This window comes from Beta vulgaris, chromosome 6 (genome assembly GCF_026745355.1).
Source record: "Beta vulgaris subsp. vulgaris cultivar EL10 chromosome 6, EL10.2, whole genome shotgun sequence".
In the NCBI taxonomy this organism is placed as follows: domain Eukaryota; kingdom Viridiplantae; phylum Streptophyta; class Magnoliopsida; order Caryophyllales; family Amaranthaceae; genus Beta; species Beta vulgaris.
The window spans coordinates 2914471-2932066 of NC_079207.1; the positions used below are offsets into that span (position 1 = coordinate 2914471).

The 17596-nt window shown below is 37.0% G+C and overlaps 2 protein-coding genes across 2 annotated transcripts; one reads left to right on the forward strand and one right to left on the reverse strand.

The window, feature by feature from the left end:
- Positions 1-410: 410 nt before the first annotated feature.
- LOC104894993 (mitochondrial import inner membrane translocase subunit TIM14-1) lies at positions 411-4632 on the reverse strand. The gene is made up of 3 exons (XM_010681387.3): positions 4478-4632; positions 3000-3178; positions 411-757 (listed from the first exon to the last, which is right to left on the reverse strand). Exons 1-3 carry the CDS (start codon positions 4478-4480, stop codon positions 601-603), a joined length of 339 nt encoding a protein of 112 aa, XP_010679689.1. The 5' UTR covers positions 4481-4632; the 3' UTR covers positions 411-600.
- Positions 4633-8432: 3800 nt separating this feature from the next.
- LOC104894994 (hypothetical protein) lies at positions 8433-16892 on the forward strand. Its single transcript, XM_010681389.4, has 6 exons — positions 8433-8633; positions 8760-8813; positions 10243-10300; positions 10424-10582; positions 16257-16424; positions 16507-16892. The coding sequence occupies exons 1-6, from the start codon at positions 8542-8544 to the stop codon at positions 16615-16617; spliced, it is 642 nt and encodes a 213-aa protein (XP_010679691.1). The 5' UTR covers positions 8433-8541; the 3' UTR covers positions 16618-16892.
- Positions 16893-17596: the final 704 nt, after the last annotated feature.

Genomic DNA, 17596 nt, shown 5'->3' on the forward strand with positions numbered 1-17596 from the left:
ATAATTGGAGGAATTCGGAAGAAAAGAGGATCCTAATTTCTAATAAAACGTCTTGGATAGACCAAGTTTACAATACTTTATATGCACCGAAAACCTTATACAATCATTTTTCATTAGATATAGTCAGTTTTCCGTTTGATATAATCAATTATTGTATGATATAATTACCTTTTATCTAACTAATTTTTATATGATAAAACCAATTTTTGATGTTTACTGTTACCTCCAATTATTCTATCAGCCAAATTCTAGTGAATTTTTCTTGTTCTGGCAATGGCAAGTCATGGGTAGGTCGTAGGAACAAGAGAGTACAAAGCACAATGGAGGATTTTGAAAGTAGTTGAGCGAGTTTGGTTGGAGGTAGTTTTTCCTCTCAATACTATCAGAAGATATGAAGTCATCCAGTGGCATGTTCCTAATTTCCAGTTAATTTTTCAGCAAAAATCATCTCAGCCATTAAGCCTGACATTTTACAAGCAATCAATCCAGTGAATCCACCCTCTTCCCCTACCTGAAAGGGGAAAAAAGCTATCATATTGAACCTTATGATCTACATTCTACCATCATTAAAGCATTATGATGAAGGAACGCAGGAGACCACTAGAAAGCAGAATCGGAGTTCTTGGGTTTGCCCAGCATCAATTCTTTAGCTTCGTTAACCTTTGAAGCGAGGTAATGGCTACCGCCTGCATCAGGGTGGTTCGCGATCATAACCTTTCTGTGTGCTTCTTTTATCTTCTCAACAGCTTCCCTTTCTCTGTACAAAAACAATGATTACACAAGTAAAGAACTGAAGATACAAGGAACATCAGTTAAATAAAGTGGTAATATTTTTTTACATTAAGAAAAGGAATTTCAGGTCATTCAAGACAATAATAAACATATGCATATGAGGCCACAAATTTCATCAAGAAACACGATGATTTTCACTTGGCACAAACACGCTAAGTTAGACTTCCTCTCATCTGGAATTGATTGTCATATTGTCGCAACTCGCAATTTCCTTATGTTTCAAAATTGACCATTACTACAGATATACCCTTTATTATAGTTGTCTCCTTCCTGTCATCTCTCCACCACACCATTTAAGACTGCTGGTATATTTGGAAATCTAACCATGATAGATTTCTACATTGGGGAAGTTAACATTTAATCCCGGCACATTACAAAAAGGTACAGTGACCATTGTTTCCAAATCGAGGCAACAATTTTAAAAGCTCAATTTTTCAAGCAAGGGCCAATACAATTTTTATTCCACTTGGAAGCAGCAAAGTAACCAAAGATGAAGCGGAAATTTTTTCAGCCATAAATTAGTTACACTAACACCCAAATATATATATATGTAGCTGCAATACTAAATAGCCTCAACAGACGCGCCAAGGTCAAGCAAGGTTTTATGAGTCTAAGAACTACAAAACTACAATAAATCAGACGATTTTACCATATTATTGTACATTCATCCAAGCCAATCAAACTTAAGAGATTTTATGCTATGTATATCTCCCTTGAATAAAGGAGTCAAGACTGTGAATGTGGCCATGCTTAGTTCTGCATTGGGTAAGTTATAACATGCTACAGGAGTAGCATCAGTAGTAGTTTCTTCTCCATTAGGAGCACTGACATGAGCAGTTAATCCTTACAAGAAAAGGGTCCTTAGATGCAGGGCACCATAATGGAATTTAGGAAAATTTGCCAGAAACAACCTTTTATATACAAGTTTTTGCGAGAAACAACCTTTTTTAAAAAAAATTGGGAAAATAAGATCTTAAAAATAATTTTTTTTGCGCCGAACAACCCGGACCCATTTTCCGTGCATTGCCAAGTATTTTGCGGCTTCGACTCCCTAAAACCAAACATAGCAAGGCACATAACCCGCATTTCTTATGTTTCAACCCGATTTCACATCCTATACTAATGAAGTCAACATCGGACAATACTTGGTCAATATCGAAAAATGGAGAAAAACAGGATTGAAACATAAAAGATGCAGTTCATGTGCCAAAGTGGGTCGAGTATTTTTCTCGAAAAATATTCTCTTCTTAAGGTCTTCTTTTGCCAGATTCTTTTTAAAAGGTTGTTTCTTGCAAAAACTTGTATTTAAAAGGTTGTTTCTGACAAATTTTTCTGAAATTTATTCAACCTTACCCAGGAGTAGTGACAAAACGTTTGTAGATTACCTGTAAAATTGGGCTATTTCTATTTGATGCAATCCTACAGGATAGTCCAGGATGTCAATGAGTTCAGGCACGTAATCAGTTTTCAAGTTCAATCATGTACTCTTATTGGTAATGTTAAGAGTAGGTAATATGCAATGAACCACATTGGGCAATCATGAATATTTTAGTGGCAAACAGCAGGAATCAGCAGAGCCCCTTTATCATCTTAGTCCACTTTGATGATCAAATTTATCGACAATTCTGATACATAGGTTGTAGTTGTGTCTAATTTGGGGTCGATTACAGGTTGTTTTGTGTTTGTACTTTGTTAGGTTTGTGTTGTGTTGTGTTTGGTCAGAGATTGCTAGCTCTAACTATACATGTCAATACAGCAGGGGAGGTTAATTCAGTCTGGTTCATTGATTTCCAACTAGGAGAAAACATGTTAGAAAATCCCAAAATGACCCAGTGACGACTTAAAGAGCCACCACGCAAGAATAATAGCCGCCACAATAATAGATCTTGTGATGCACAGTGGGCCGTGCAGAAATACATATGTTTGACTTGACTCTAACCACCTTGAGGCTTGATCTGATAGAAAGACGACCTATTTTCAACATATTGACAGTTCTTGTACCTCAAATTAAGAGTTCAGCCCTAACTACAGCTTTCACTAATTTTTGGCCAAATCTTTTGATAGCCACCATATAAGAAGTGGCGATCTCAAAAACACATAATGGCATCACACAGAGACTGTCTATTAGCCCTACAAAAAAAATGTGGACCTTTGTATTACTAAAACTGTTATATCTCAAAACAAAGATGATTGAAACATGGAAATACCGGACTCCAAGAATCAAAGCTGCTTCACGTTTTGTCATTTGCTGCTGAAACCCACCTTCATAGAACCTGCGAGTTCTATGTACAGGAGGTCTAGCTTTGTAAGTCTGCCAAGCTTGAATACCATATTTACCAGCAAGGGCAGTTACAGCAACGACAGCTCCTGCTACAATAGGTAGTACCTGTTGCATATTAAGATAAACCCATAGATGTAAGTATAAATCACTAAAGTACTTCTGTAGCATTGACGTCTCGCAGGTTACTAAATTGAAACTCCACATCAGATAACTGCTAATCTGCTATCGTGACCCTTTCCCTATAATCTACATGAGAAATCTTTGATCAAGCTTCATGCTGATGCCGGCTACCGAACACAGCACTTTTGAAGGTTGGAAATCGACATAAATGATTTTTTAAGAAAGACAAGGCACAAGTCACAGCAATAGAACAAGCACAAGAAAAGAACAAGTAAGGACTAAATACTGGATGACACTCGAAAATCAAAATGCTACGAGGAAACAAGGGGAGGAAGGTAAACAAAACAAGAACGGAACAAACCCAAATGGACAAGCTGAAAAAAAAAAAACGGGTAACAATGCATAATTCCTATTCAATCAAATAGGCCACATTGATATTCCATGCGCAAGGTGATGTTTAATCAAATTTATTTGGCCAATCCATAAGTTGTCCATATGGAACATAGTCCTCCTCTCAGCTCTGGACCTTAAGGTGCATCTGGCGAGCTATACCTATACCCTATACTCTCATCGCTTGAATCCTACTGTTTCAAATCCCATCTCTAAAAGGATTGCTCGCAGCTCGTTAATTGATCTCATGAACCATCGTCATAACTCCTTCCACACTTCATATCTATAGAATGGTCTTATATCAAAATCTCACCAAAATATCCTTCCCATACTAGACTTCTTCATTATTCAACGTTTCCTTATCCATCGTATCGACAAGCTAAGAACTTGATTCCTTTTCCAATTACTTGTTACTTTCTAAAATGTAAATTCACCATTTATTTTACTTAACAATTTCAAGAGCTATGAGATTATACAAAAAAAGTGCACTAACTTTCCATCTCTACATGATCATCCTACCAATAATCAACTGATTTAGGGTAAAATAACACTGATAATTACAGTCGGTAACAATGGAACCATAAGTTGTTATTACATCCATATACATTCTCATATTACATGAATGCGCTTAGCAAATCAATAAGTTATTAAGTTTCAGCCAGCTGATACTCCTTGACAAAATAACATAAACTGCAAACCCTAAAAAGCAAAATTTTGAAAATTTTCTTCTAACTAACAAACTCATTACCCCTCAAAATTCATTGCGAGAAGGTAATTAGCGGTTTAAGTTACCCCCCATAGAATACTGAATACACAAACAAAAATAAAAAACTTGAAGTTCATATAGAATGGGAAATAAGATGAATATGAGCAAGAAGAGTAGAAGAAATTTACCATATCAGAATTCAAAATTCAGGTGACAGGAGATCTTGGAAATTCCTCTGGAAAAGACTCAAACTTTCCCTCTCTCAGCCGTGAGTGAGACAGTTTAGAGAAACAAACCACTACCGGTGATCAAAACATAATGACCTTTTTTAAACGGTTTTGATATATGACCATTGACCCATATCAATTATGCTATGTTTGACAATATATTTAGGAAAAATTGATTTTATTAGTCCCAATTATGGGCGCCCTGATAAAAACAGTCCCAACTTCAATTTATTATTGTTCAGTCCCAACTTTTGGGGGTATTTTACAATAATGGTCCCAGCAGTTCTAACCTACTGTAGCAGGTAAACTCTTCTTCTTCCTCTTTCCTCCCTCCTCTCTTCACTGCTCCCTCTCCTCCTCTTCTCCCCTGCCACCCAACCCCCTCCCCTGCTACCCAGCCCCCCCCCAAAACCACCAACACCACCAGCTCCCTCCCCGCAGCCACCACCCCTCCCCCACCCCCCGCAATCCCCTCCCCAGCAACTGCCGCACCCCCTCCCCCTTTCCCTTCCCTCCGCAGCCCCCTCCCCTTCCCCTGCAACTGCCGTAACACCCCCTCCCTTCTTCTGCAACCGCGACAACCCCCCTCCCCTCCCTTCCCCCGCAAACGTCGCTGCAACGGTGACGAGGCGGCGAAGCGACGAGGCGAACACCGAGAGGAGCGACAACTCGACGAGGGCTGAGTGAGAGGAGATGAAGACCGACGACTGAGAAGAGCCGAAGAGGACTGTGCGCGAAGGGACGGGAGGGAGGGGGTTGCGCGAGTGGCGGGGAAGGGAGGGGGTTGCGCGACTACGGGGAAGGGAGGGGGCGGTGCGACTGGCGAGAGGGGGAGGGGCTGGGTGTTGGGGCTAGGTGGTGTTGGGGGGTGGTTAGGGAGAGAGAGGGTTAGAGCAGGGAGTGGCAAGGGAGGGGAAGGGGAGGTGGGAAGGGGGGGTTAGAGCAGGGAGGGGAGTGGAGGTGGCAAGGAGGGGGAAGGGAGTGGGAAGGGGAGGTAACCTCTTAAACGGTTACTGGTTAACCTGGACCATTATTGTAAAATACCCCCAAAAGTTGGGACTGAACAATAATAAATTGAAGTTGGGACTGTTTTTATCAGGGCGCCCATATTTGGGACTGATAAAATCAATTTTTCCATATATTTAAGGGTGTTTTCTTCTCATCTTATATTGGACCTGAATTTAGTTGAATTGAACTTATTAAATCTGAATTGAACTTATTATATCTGATTGGACCTGATTCAATTTATTGAACCTGATTGAATCTTATTGAAATTTATTGGAGCTAATTGAAATTTATTAGACTTTATTAATTTTTAGCAATTAGAACTTATTGGACCTGATTGAATCTTATTGCACCTGATGGGAACTTATTAGATCTTATTAGACCTAATTGAAACTTATTGTCCTGATTGGACCTGATTGAAACTTATATGAACTCATTTGAACTTATCTGAACTTATTGGACCTGAAACTTAATTTATTAAGGTGAAGATAACGCACCTAAGAACATGTACAATGGCTTGGTTTTAGTTGGTCTAGCAAAAAGTAAAGCTAGCTTTACTTAGTCTAACCATTGGGACACTTGGTCCTTGGAGCTGGTTGGTCTAGAATTCCAGACCAACAGCCCCTCGAATGGCGTGCACACACCTAATAAAGAGCAGCCACGTGGCGAAGAAAACTGGCGAAAATAAGTGTTAAACGTTGGGTTTAGGATGAAAAAGGCGGAAGAAAGCAGGGGAAGTGTAGCGTTTCATTTTGCGTGTGGGCCAAAGCAACCGATGAGCTGTCAGTGGCTCTGACGCGCGTCAGATGCCACTGAGCAGCAAATCTGTTGCTGCCAAGTGTTATCTTCTGCCGGCTTTTTTTGCTTAAGCTCTAAAACAGTATTTGTAATGTTACGAATTTTGTAACGGTAAAAAAAAAAATGACGTTAAAATTAAAAAAAAATTACAATAACGGCTATAAAATATTTTTATCTATAAATTGAGCCCAAATTTCATATATTTTACCACACCTCTTCCTAATATTTTTTTATCTACTTAGCTCTCTACCTAATATTACTTAAAGTAAGTCAATATTATGGATTCAAATAATCCTAATTACTCCCAAAATAATCCAAACCACCCACAAAATCCCCAAAATTAACTTTATGTATCAATCTATCATGTATTTGTGTTTCAAATTATCTAGGTTTATGTATCAGATTTCATGTATTTGTGTTTTTTTAATTATCTATCTTATGTAATGTGTTCGTTTTTTAAATTTATAATGTCAAGTTAACGTAATTTAATTTAAAGTAAGCTAATTAACACATATTTACTATAATCTCAAGTTAACGCTAATTTAATTTAACGTAAGCTAGTTAGCTAATTAGCTTGTAACGTAATTTAATTTATCGTAATTAATTTAATGTAAGCTAATTAGCTCGTAATTAATTTAACGTAATTTAATTAACTTTTATCAATTTAAATCATCTATTTCATATAAAAAAAATTAAACGTTGAATATGGTGGGGTTGGTAAAAGTAGGAGAGAGAGTATAGGGTGGGGTTTGGTAAAAGTAAGAAAGAGAAATAGAAAAACCAAGTAAGACCAACCAAGCCATTGTGACAAAAAAAAGATGAGTTGGTGGGAGTTTTAGTGGGATGTGAGGTGTAAGAAGGAGGGAAAGAGAGAAAATGACAAAACATAAAAACCAAGTAAGACCAACCCACCCCATTGTAGATGCTCTAAGTTACCTTAGATGGGTAGGTGTTGGCTCTGTTTAGCATTATTAGCTGAAAATAAACTGAAACTGATAAGTTAATTGAAACTGATAAGATGCTATAATTGATAAGGTAATCAATTAGTTTAACTGTTTGGCAAAATTAGTTGATTAAGTTGATAAATTATTTTAGCAAAATTAGTTGTGAAAATTTCGGAAAAGATTTTTCAAAATTTTAGTCACTTGATTTTGAAAAGGTAAATTTTTTAATTTATCATTTAAGTCATTTTAGCCACCTGAAATTTTAACAAAATTAATCAACTACAATATGAGCTGACTTATTTTGTTTCGGACTTAGATAAACTAATTTTTTTCCATAATCTACTGATGATTAACTATTCGACTACAACAAGAACACTAAAATCTTAATTCTAATATGGCAAAAAAAAAAAATAAACATAACAAAAAGATTTACGTCAATTATCACCTATCACAACCCTCCTTTATAGCACCAACATCAATATAGCTCTCCAACGTAACTCGCTAACCCATTTTTAACTTTCTTTATTCAAGTTCATTCCTTCAAAAATTGCTAACAATGGTACTACTCTCCAATATGTTCTCCAATTTATTAGTATTTTTAATTTTTATTTTTTAAACTATTTTCAGTGACACGTGTCATCCTACTATGCCAAAAGCATGTTCTCACAATGCTCTTGGAACAGAGCATCTCTCCAAGTTATCTCAATGAAAAGCTAAGTCGAATAAGAGCACCAATATTAGATTGAGATTTGGGGTAGAGTTGACTCTCCATTTTCTCTCTCCTTAAGAGCTTTTTGAAAACTACTTAAAAAGTACCAATGTTGATCCTCTTAATGACTTAGGGTCTTATCTCCCCAGCTTATTTTCAGTTCAGTTCAATTCAGTTCAGTTCAGATCAGTTCAGTTCAGATCAGTTCAGTTCAATTCAGATCAGTTCAGTTCAGCTCTTGACAATATTTTTTCTCTCACATATCACTATTCATTTCAGTTCAGTTCAGTTCAGTTCAATTCAGTTCAGTTCAGATCAGTTCAATTCAGTTTAAATTAGTTCAGTTCAATTCAATTCAGTTCAATTCAGCTGTTTTATGCCGAAGAGAACAGGCAGTTAATCTAGATGTAGGCTTAAAACCGGAAGCTAGCCAGCTAGGGTTAATCTACACATAAATTAATGATCCAGACTTGAAATCTAGGCCCGGCCCATATCATCAACTCTAAAATTTTTGCTTCTGAGTTCTGACGAGGAGGAATGCGAGAGAGAGAAAAACAGCAGCAGTAAAAATGGCGCCGAAAAACAAAAGAAAAACCTCTAATCAGACAAATCCTCAACTTTCAGACGCTAGGAATTTGCAAAAGCAACATCATCCTAACAAGTTATTTTGTTTCTCAATTGTCTAATTTTACTACTTTGCATTCCTTAATTAACAATTCCAATTAAACTTGTAATTTTATTCTTTAATTTTTCTAAAATTTGCTTTATTTTTCTACTTGCAAACAAGTGATTACTGCTTTGAAGGCGACCATCTTTTCCGTCTACTCCATTCCTTCCAAAGGTAAATTCATTTATTTTTCTTTGTATTACTTTTATATTTCTCTTGCTTTTTCTTTTTATCTTCAATTTTATGTTAGTCAATTTCTTTAAATTTTGAGAACCCAATTACTGAAAATTCGATTTTTTCAGACACCCATGTCATATGGGTGCATATGTAGTATTGGGGAAAAGGAAAAAGTTATTATTCATGAAATTTGAAATATTATTATGGGTCTTATATAAGTTATACTACCTCCGTTTCTTAATAAGTGCAACATAGAGAAAGTGGGGGTATATCAAGGAATGTAGAGAGAGAAAGTTGAGTCCACAATAAAGTAGAGAAATTCAAGTGATGAAACACAAAAGTTGTGGTCCCCTCTTGCTTTTTGGTGGCATATTTGTAATAATATTGAGTTTTTTTTTAACATTTTGAGTTTGATTGCACTTATTGTGACTATTCCAAATAAGGAAAGTATTACACTTGCACGCTATGCGTGCGAGAAGGATGATGAGTGGTGAGTGCTTTAGAGTGATAGGTGTTGTAGTTTTTTTAGTTAGGGGTATATTGGTCAAAAAAGAGTGGACACTTAAGTGATAGAATATGAAATATACTGAGGGCCTGTTCTCCCTAGCTTATTTTCAGTTCAATTCAGTTTAGATCAGTTCAGACCAGTTCAGTTCAGTTCAGCTCTTGACAATACTTTTACTCTCACATATCACTATTCATTTCAATTCAATTCAGTTCAGTTCAGATCAGTTCAATTCAGTTTAGTTCAATTCAGTTCAATTCAATTCAGTTCAGTTCAGCTGTTTTATGCCGAAGAGAACAAGCCCTAAGACTATGGCTATGTTTAGTTCACCTGAAATTTTCTGATCTGAACTTATCTTATCTGATCTGAACTTATTTTTTCTGATCTGATATGATCTGAACTTATTTTTTCTGATTACAAGATCTTATCTTTTAGATTTTTCTTAATATATAAGAAAAAATATAGTCATGTGGGGTCTTGTTTGATTCGTCTCAATGAGTACTTTATTAATATTCAATTATTATAATTTTACTAATATGTAATGAAAGATATAATGATTTTCAAAAATATAAGCATAATCTGAACTGATCTGATCTGAACTTATTTTTTCTGATCTGATTAGATCTGAAATAAGCAAAAATAAAGTGAACTGAACCTAGCCATAGATAAGCAAAAAGTTCTTGTATTTACACTTCTACTATGCTTAGGTTTCCTAGTCCTGTTGTAACCTATATATGTGAAATACACTTCAAGAGAGGGAGTTTACCCAAAATCTAACACTAAGTCATCAAAAGTTCATATATAATAGAGATATATAGGAGGATGTTGGAAAAATCTAGACGAATTCATGTTAGTTTCAATATTTGGAAGTATTAAAATTTAGCTGACATGAAAATGTTTCTGGGTGTGATTATGGAGCAGGGTAATTGAATCAGAATTAGAGTCCAATAAAACATTGCCTGAGAAGTTGTGGTTCAAGGTGTGACTTTTAATTCATCTTCGCCCAATTCGTAAAAGAAAATTGAATATAGAAGAAAACTTGTGTTGCTTAAAGTTACATGTTACTAAATTTTAGTGTTATATTTTATGTGGATTAATGCAGCAACACTTTGCTGTTGGGATCAATGAAGTAACACGGATACTGGAACGGATGAACCCATTAAGTGATGGTAGATTTGCTGCTGACCGAGGGGGTTCTCCTCTCTCTCTTGTTAGTCAGGGCCGGGGCTGCCCACCCTGCTCTTCTGTCAACAAACTTCAGGTTTAGCTTTTCTTATAATGCATCATTATGTTGGTCTAGAAGTACCATTGCTATCTACTATCCAGTGAATTGGCCATTGGGTAATTTGACCCGAGAATAATATTTGGAATTTGGATGTGTATTTTCGACTGTTGCTTTTTGTGTAATCAGTGTGCAAGTTGGCTGCTAGTAATTGATCTCAGTAGTAAAGTAGTCAATTCATACTTCCTTCGTTTCATTGTTACAATATGGAGGGGGTGGACAGGCTGTTATGAATTGCAGGTGGAGAGTAGAGAGGGATAGAGATAAAAAGAGGGATCCATGTGATGAGAGAGAGAGAAAAATAGCATTTGAAAAGAATTTTCTAACTAATTTGAAATTATAAAAAACCGAAGTGTTGGACTTTGCGTGCATTTCTGAGTATGCTTCAAAGAGTTATGTGTCTGATGTTTGCACAAGATGCCTTATAGAACCTGCAAAGAATTGAAGTTCCTTTGCTAAAAGGTTTGTGTATAATACCTACAATTCTATACAACTTAGGATTTGGGGATAAGGGAAGGATTAGGAAGATAACAAGATGATTCAGTAGAGTTCCCAAAGCAAATGTTTATATTGTTTAGATAATTAAGAGTCGCCTGTAAAATCACGTTGGTAGGCAAAGTGGGATGTAACACCTGGGAACTCATGCTCAGAAGTGGTTCACTGATTTAGATCCACTGATCTTGCTGATTTTTGGACATGGTTCTATGCTTTATGTGGCATTGCCTGATTCTTGATCTTACGAATTCTGTAAGTAAAGCATTTTAGGGTGTAAGGAATCAAGTCGTGATCCTAGATTAAATAGAACACGTTCAGCGAGTACATACTATCAATCCCAGGAACGTATTAGGCAACATACAGTCTCCATCGAAGACTATATACGTCATGTCGCAAAGTATGACCTCATCCATGTAAAAGCTAGACAGGTGACAAGGATATAAACAAAAGGCTGTCACACAAATAGCCAATAGGTCATACCGCAAAACATCCTAAAGATTTTCTAGGTCAATGACCATGCCTAATGTCCAAGGGCAATCTGCTTATAGAATGGTTTGGAGACCATTGGATGGATTCCCATAACCCCTAACTGTACAAGTGATGAGGTGTATGACCTGAAACTTATACTATATTTTTCTGGAGTTCTAGCCAAGTTTTTCATTTTTGTTTTGGAGATAGTTTGTACAATAACCTCTCCAAAATTTCGGAACAGATTTTCTTGGCTCATGCAGCATGTAGAATACAAGGAACATTATGATTCCTAAAGATCATCTTCTTGTGGAAATAAGGGGTGTTTTGCATGTCTTGCACAAACCTGAAGGAAATACCCTGTATTCTAATTCTATGTCCAGTTTAATTTGGACTTAGAATTAAGAGTACAAATCTATTCCAAGTATTTTTGAAAGTACAGTCCAATCTAGTTCAAATAATTTATCTTTGGCCACGTCCATATCAAAAATTTAAAATTTATCTGTGTCTTCTACCTTTAGATCTAATTAAAGCTTTTTGGCCCAACCTTTTTAATTAGATTATACTGGAAGATCAATATACACCATATTAATAATGTAGATTGCACTTGGTAGAAGCGATTAAACATTATCACATTAGTACCATATATGAATTGTTAATAACATCTCTTAAAAATTAGATTTAGGGGGCGTTTGGTTGCAACGGGGTAAAGGGAATGTAATCAAGAAAGGGAGAGGAGAGGAAATGAAAAGAAAACCTTTAGATTTAGAGTGGTGTTTGGTTAAGATAATGTTAATTCTCTTTCTTCCTCCTCTTACCCTTCTTCCATCCTAGCACCACCACTCCTCCCTCTGTTGCTATTCCCCACGCCGCCTCTCCCTACCCCAGTAACACCACCTCGTCGGCCCCCCGGTCTTCCCCTTCCCGCGACGGTTCTCCCCTCCTCGGCGCCGTCACGTCGTCCCCCTCCCCTCCCTGCACCGTCGAGCTCTCCCCCTCCCCTGCGCGTCACGTTGTTTCCCCTACTGCCGCGTTCTCCCCTCCCTTCCCTGCACTGTCGCGGTCTATCCCTCCCTCCCCCTGCGGCGTCGCGGTCTATCCTTCCCTCCCCCTACGCCGTCGCGGTCTCCCCCTCCCATCCCCTACAGCACCGCGTTCTCTCCCTCCCCTCCCCTGCATCGTTTAGGTGTTGGATGGTTGGGGTGTTTCCGGCGGCTGGCTGGTTGCGGTGGAGGGGACGGGTTGCGGTGGTAGGGTGCGCAGATGGTGGTGGTTGGGTGGTCGGGTGTGGTTGAATGGTTGGGTCAATGGGTGGTTGGGGTGGTCAAAGAAAAGGTCAATTAGAAGTCAAAGAAAGGGTAAGTGAAACCTTGGGGGTAGGGGAATGAAAGTAGAGGACTTTGGGGTAAGGAGAGGGTAAAGGGTTTCATTGATTTAAGCAAACAAACAACAAGTAAGAGAATCAAGTCTCTTGATTCCCTTACCCTTTCCACAATACCCCCAACCAAACGCCCCCTTAGTGTATAACTTGAGAATATGGAACATTTGTAATTTTACACTCCACATTTTATTAGTTATACCATTTGCTTTTTCATGATTCAATGCTCATATTTGATCAGTAATATCTTTGGTTATGTGCTATTAGAGTATGTACAATGGGGCTCTCCAACTAGCTCTCCAACTAGCTCTCCAAAGAGAGAGAAAATGGAGAGCCACCTCTTACCCAACAATGGGGCTCTTGGGTGTGTCTTGGGTGTCTCTCCACGGAGACACTTTGCCAAAGGGCTCTTGGGGGAGATACCATTTGAGTTGATGGAGAGATGGCTCTCCAATGTGTGGGACCCACTTTTTATTGTAATTACTTCAATTCTTTTTTCTTCATGCAACTATTTAATGATCTTTCCTATAAAAATTAAAAAAAAGATGGTAATAATTATTATGTCAACAAGTATAATTTTCCTTTATCTATAAAATGAGCCTAATATTGGATATTTAAAAATTAGTTTTTCATGTTGTAGGTTAATTCTTCATTCCATGCCAAATTTATGAAAATTAAATATTAGCACTCATAATTATATTGTTTTTTTAAAAATTCTACTTTGCTTAAATTATGAAAAGGATTAATTTGTAATTATATTTAATTTACATGAATAACTTAATTTATATAACTTTGATCATAATATGAAATGAGGTTCATTTATTGACATGGGGACCACAAAATAATGAAAAGTTAAATGGAGAGCTCTTTAAAGGGTTTTATTGTTGTTGGGTGTTTTTAAACATGGCTCTTGAGAGTAGCTTGAAGAGAGAGAATAGGAGAGAGAGTGTGGAGAGCTAGTTGGAGAGACACCAACCATTGTACATGCTCTTACACTCAAAGCTTATGAATTTTGACCTGAAAAAGCAAGTGGGACAACTAATAAAAAATAGAGGGATTAATAATTTGTATACTTTGGGCTTAAGTTTTTAAACTTTGGACTCTGAAGGTCGAATCCAAAATATTTTGGACTCCAAATGGCTATGTCCAAATCCGATCCAAAACATTTGGGTCTTAAAAATCTGAGTTCAAATTCAATCCAAAACATTTTGGTTTTGAGAATTTGAGTTTGAATCAGTCCAATCTTTTTCAAGTCCACTCTGAATTGGACTAGATTAGATTGGATTCTAACTTTGTTCAGTCTATCACTCTGTCTCAGGGTAACATAATTCCCCAATCTGCCCGTGAATTGCTATCTGAAAAAAGCGAATTATGGTCGGTGTTTGCCTATTTTTTTCCCATTTTGGACGAACCACAAACTGAAAAAGCGATTATATTACACTGCTCTGTCTACACCCCTAAGTAATTCAGCAGCTCAACTACCAATCAAAGATTATAACTCACATTTATAGATGGTATGAAAGGCCAAAAGGGCTTGCTAATTTCCCTTGTTGATCCTAGGAGCGACTACCTGCTGATCCTAGGAACATATAGCATAGGCAACAATAGTCTCCAACAAACACTATAAGTCGTGTAACAGGGTTGATCCTCACCGATGTGAAAAGTAGACGGGTGATAATGGCTAAATGGCTAAAAACAAAAGGCTGTCACACAAACAGCAGAACATCCTAAATGCTGCTTAGTTTAAGTGGCCATGCCTTTTGTTTAAGGGAAATCAAGAGCTTAAGTGCTTAACCATCGGATGTACAATTCCCATAACCCCTAACTGGCTAACTTAAGGCTGTAAAGTGATGAGGGGTTATGACCTGTAACTTACACTTTGAGTCACTTAAGGGGCCAGACTGGGACTAGATGTTTTAGCATAGCTAAATTCTTCACTTTTTACTTTTCTTAATTTTGAACTTCTAATAGAAAATTTTGTTCTAAACCTCTCAAAAATCTTGGACCAAACTTCCTAGTTCATGCCACTTGGGGATTCAAGGAATATTATGATCTCTTAAGAACTACTTGCTGCGGACGGAGAAAGGGGTGTGTATCCATGATTTGCAGGAACCCCATTAAAGTACTGAAGAGCATAATTCTAGGTGTGTAATCTAATGAATGACAAGTCCTAATTCAGCCCGCAAATAGTTTGGATTAGAATATCTGAGTCTAAATCCAGTACAAACTTTTTTAAAAGTCCAGCTTAATACTTCAATCTAGTTCAAATAATATTTCATCAGCCCAGAAACGTTTCAATTCAGTCTGAATGTTAGAATTTATATTTTAGTTTTTGCAAGAGCAATGAAATATAACATCCTTGACACTTATAAATCAATCTTCCCTCTTCTTCTTTTAACTCATCACGGATTTTCTTGGATCATATTTTTCGTCTCTTAAATATCTTAATCTGATTGCTAGTTCTTAGCAAAACCATTATCTCGAGGTATTATGTCACCATGACCCATCGGCCATGCCTGATAGAGAAGAACATAGCGAGGTATGGGTATATTTGACACAAAGATGCCTAGATTCTGCCAACAAGTCTATAACTGATGCAACATGCTTTGACCTCCTATCCACTTTTACATAACTGACAGCAACTTAATTTTTCTGATGCTCGTGACAGATTTATATTCGTCATATGAAAATGGGGTAATAATTTGATTATCTTCTGAAAGGAGAATAAGCAGACATGACAGGGATAGTCTCTGCTTGACCTATATTGTAATGCTTAACCACCGTTCTTTCTTACTTGACTTGCTTATTCATTGTACTATGTGATAATATTACCATTACAAAAGCAGCTTAATCGTAGGTTCAAGCATTACTTGTGAGATCATGTTTAACATACAAAGCTAGGTCCCAATTGTATGTTCCTTTCATTACACATTCTGGCTCTTCAAATTAACAGAACATAAAGGCATCATAAAAGAACAGGCAGATGTAAAAGAAAAATCATTATATAACAAAAACATGCAATTGCAATATATGGAACAGACACGTACATTCATAGGGAAAAAAAAAACACTGAAATGTTAAAACGAACATGCAGGTGCCATGAAAAGAGCATCCAACTAGGAGCATGCCCTTGTGTGTAGGTTCTAAGTCATGGTTTAACAGTTACTTTAATGTGTATCTTCATTGTCATTAAGCTTATTGCCTGAATTTGAATAATTTGGCTTGCCATATTCATGATACCGTTTACCTCTTCCCACATTCGTGGTGCCTCAGTCCAGATCCATTTCATGATCTATCCATTTACAAATCCAGGCTGTGCTGGTTGCTTCAGACTGCAATTCAAAATGGCTCACTAAGCATCTACCAAGCTTAGCCACTTCCAGAAACGTGCCACTTATCTATGTTAAAGACAACAAAGAAGGTTCTCTGAGATTAGGCGGAATTGTTAAGGTGAAAACTGTCATTGCTCTCGGAGTTAAGGTAAGAAAAGATCATAAATTACCATTCCTTTTATTTACCAGTGACAAACTAATTTGTGGCATTCATGTTTAATTGTTTATAGGTGAAGCAGAGTAGCATCAACCAACGTGTTGAAGAATTTCTTAGTCGGGACGAGTTAACTGGAGCTAAATGCATAGACTCCACAGAGCTGGCCAAGGTGTTTTGTCATTGATATGCAAATTGGAGACAATTTTGAGTCTTTGATGCTGGCTTGTAGGAGACTAATGGTATTAATACATACAAATACAACCCTACTAAAACAAGATGTATTATGATGAACATGTTTTATGTCATCTGATCTTTGGTCATTCTCAGAAAAAGATAACAAACATAATTTGTATTTGTAGATTGTGAGATTGTTTTTTGCCCTTTTCTAAAGGAAATGTAATACTTCAAGATTAGTAGGTCATATAGGACATATTTAATCCAACCGGTGTTGTTGGTCCACATTTGATTTTTCCACTGCAGATTAGAGACCAAAAGGCGTTGAAATTGGTGTGGAACCCTCAATTGTTGACATTTTGGTGCTACCATATTTACTAGCTTCCTTGTAAGTGTTATAACTGGAAGTAGAAGATCTATCTAAGGCCTTGTTTGGTTCTATCATATTAACATTTAACTATGCTGTATAGTTCTACTTTCATGGAAGTGATTTTTTTGGGAGGGGAGGACTTATTTATCGGAATAGAAGGGCTTCTTCAGTGATTTGTTTGGCTGTGAACATAAAATGAGGGGAGGGGGTCAGATGTAGTTACCACTTACCAAAATGCCACTATATATAAAGTTGAAGGGGGATGTTAGCTTAACAAGTTACAAGAGATTACAAAATTTTACTTCCTCTTTATATTTCTACCCATCTAAGGCGGGGAGTTCCTCCCATATTCCAGTTTTGTTATTTCATAAAATTCAGTTTCGGTTAAAGTAAATAGCAAAATCGAGGATAGGGAATTATATTAGCAATCCACCCAATTTATTGTAGAAATTTTCGGAATCAATGATTGGACCATGCAAACTATAATAACTTGTTAACCTATGAGAGTATGCAACCTTCCATGCCCTATAAGAACTTGGGAACTTGCCATTAAAGTTCTCAATTCGAATATTACAACAACAAACATGACCTAATTTGATATTTTTGGGTTAATCTATGC

What these genes read in the sequence shown, in the direction of transcription:
- LOC104894994 (XM_010681389.4), top strand. Translation starts at nt 8,542, where the DNA reads ATGGCGCCGAAAAACAAAAGAAAAACCTCTAATCAGACAAATCCTCAA. An exon ending in CTACTCCATTCCTTCCAAAG is followed by an intron (nt 8,814 to 10,242) that starts GTAAATTCATTT and finishes ATTATGGAGCAG; the next exon opens with GGTAATTGAATCAGAATTAG. An exon ending in CTTCTGTCAACAAACTTCAG is followed by an intron (nt 10,583 to 16,256) that starts GTTTAGCTTTTC and finishes TTACAAATCCAG; the next exon opens with GCTGTGCTGGTTGCTTCAGA.
- LOC104894993 (XM_010681387.3), bottom strand. An exon ending in GCTTTGATTCTTGGAGTCCG is followed by an intron (nt 758 to 2,999) that starts GTATTTCCATGT and finishes GTTTTTGTACAG; the next exon opens with AGAAAGGGAAGCTGTTGAGA.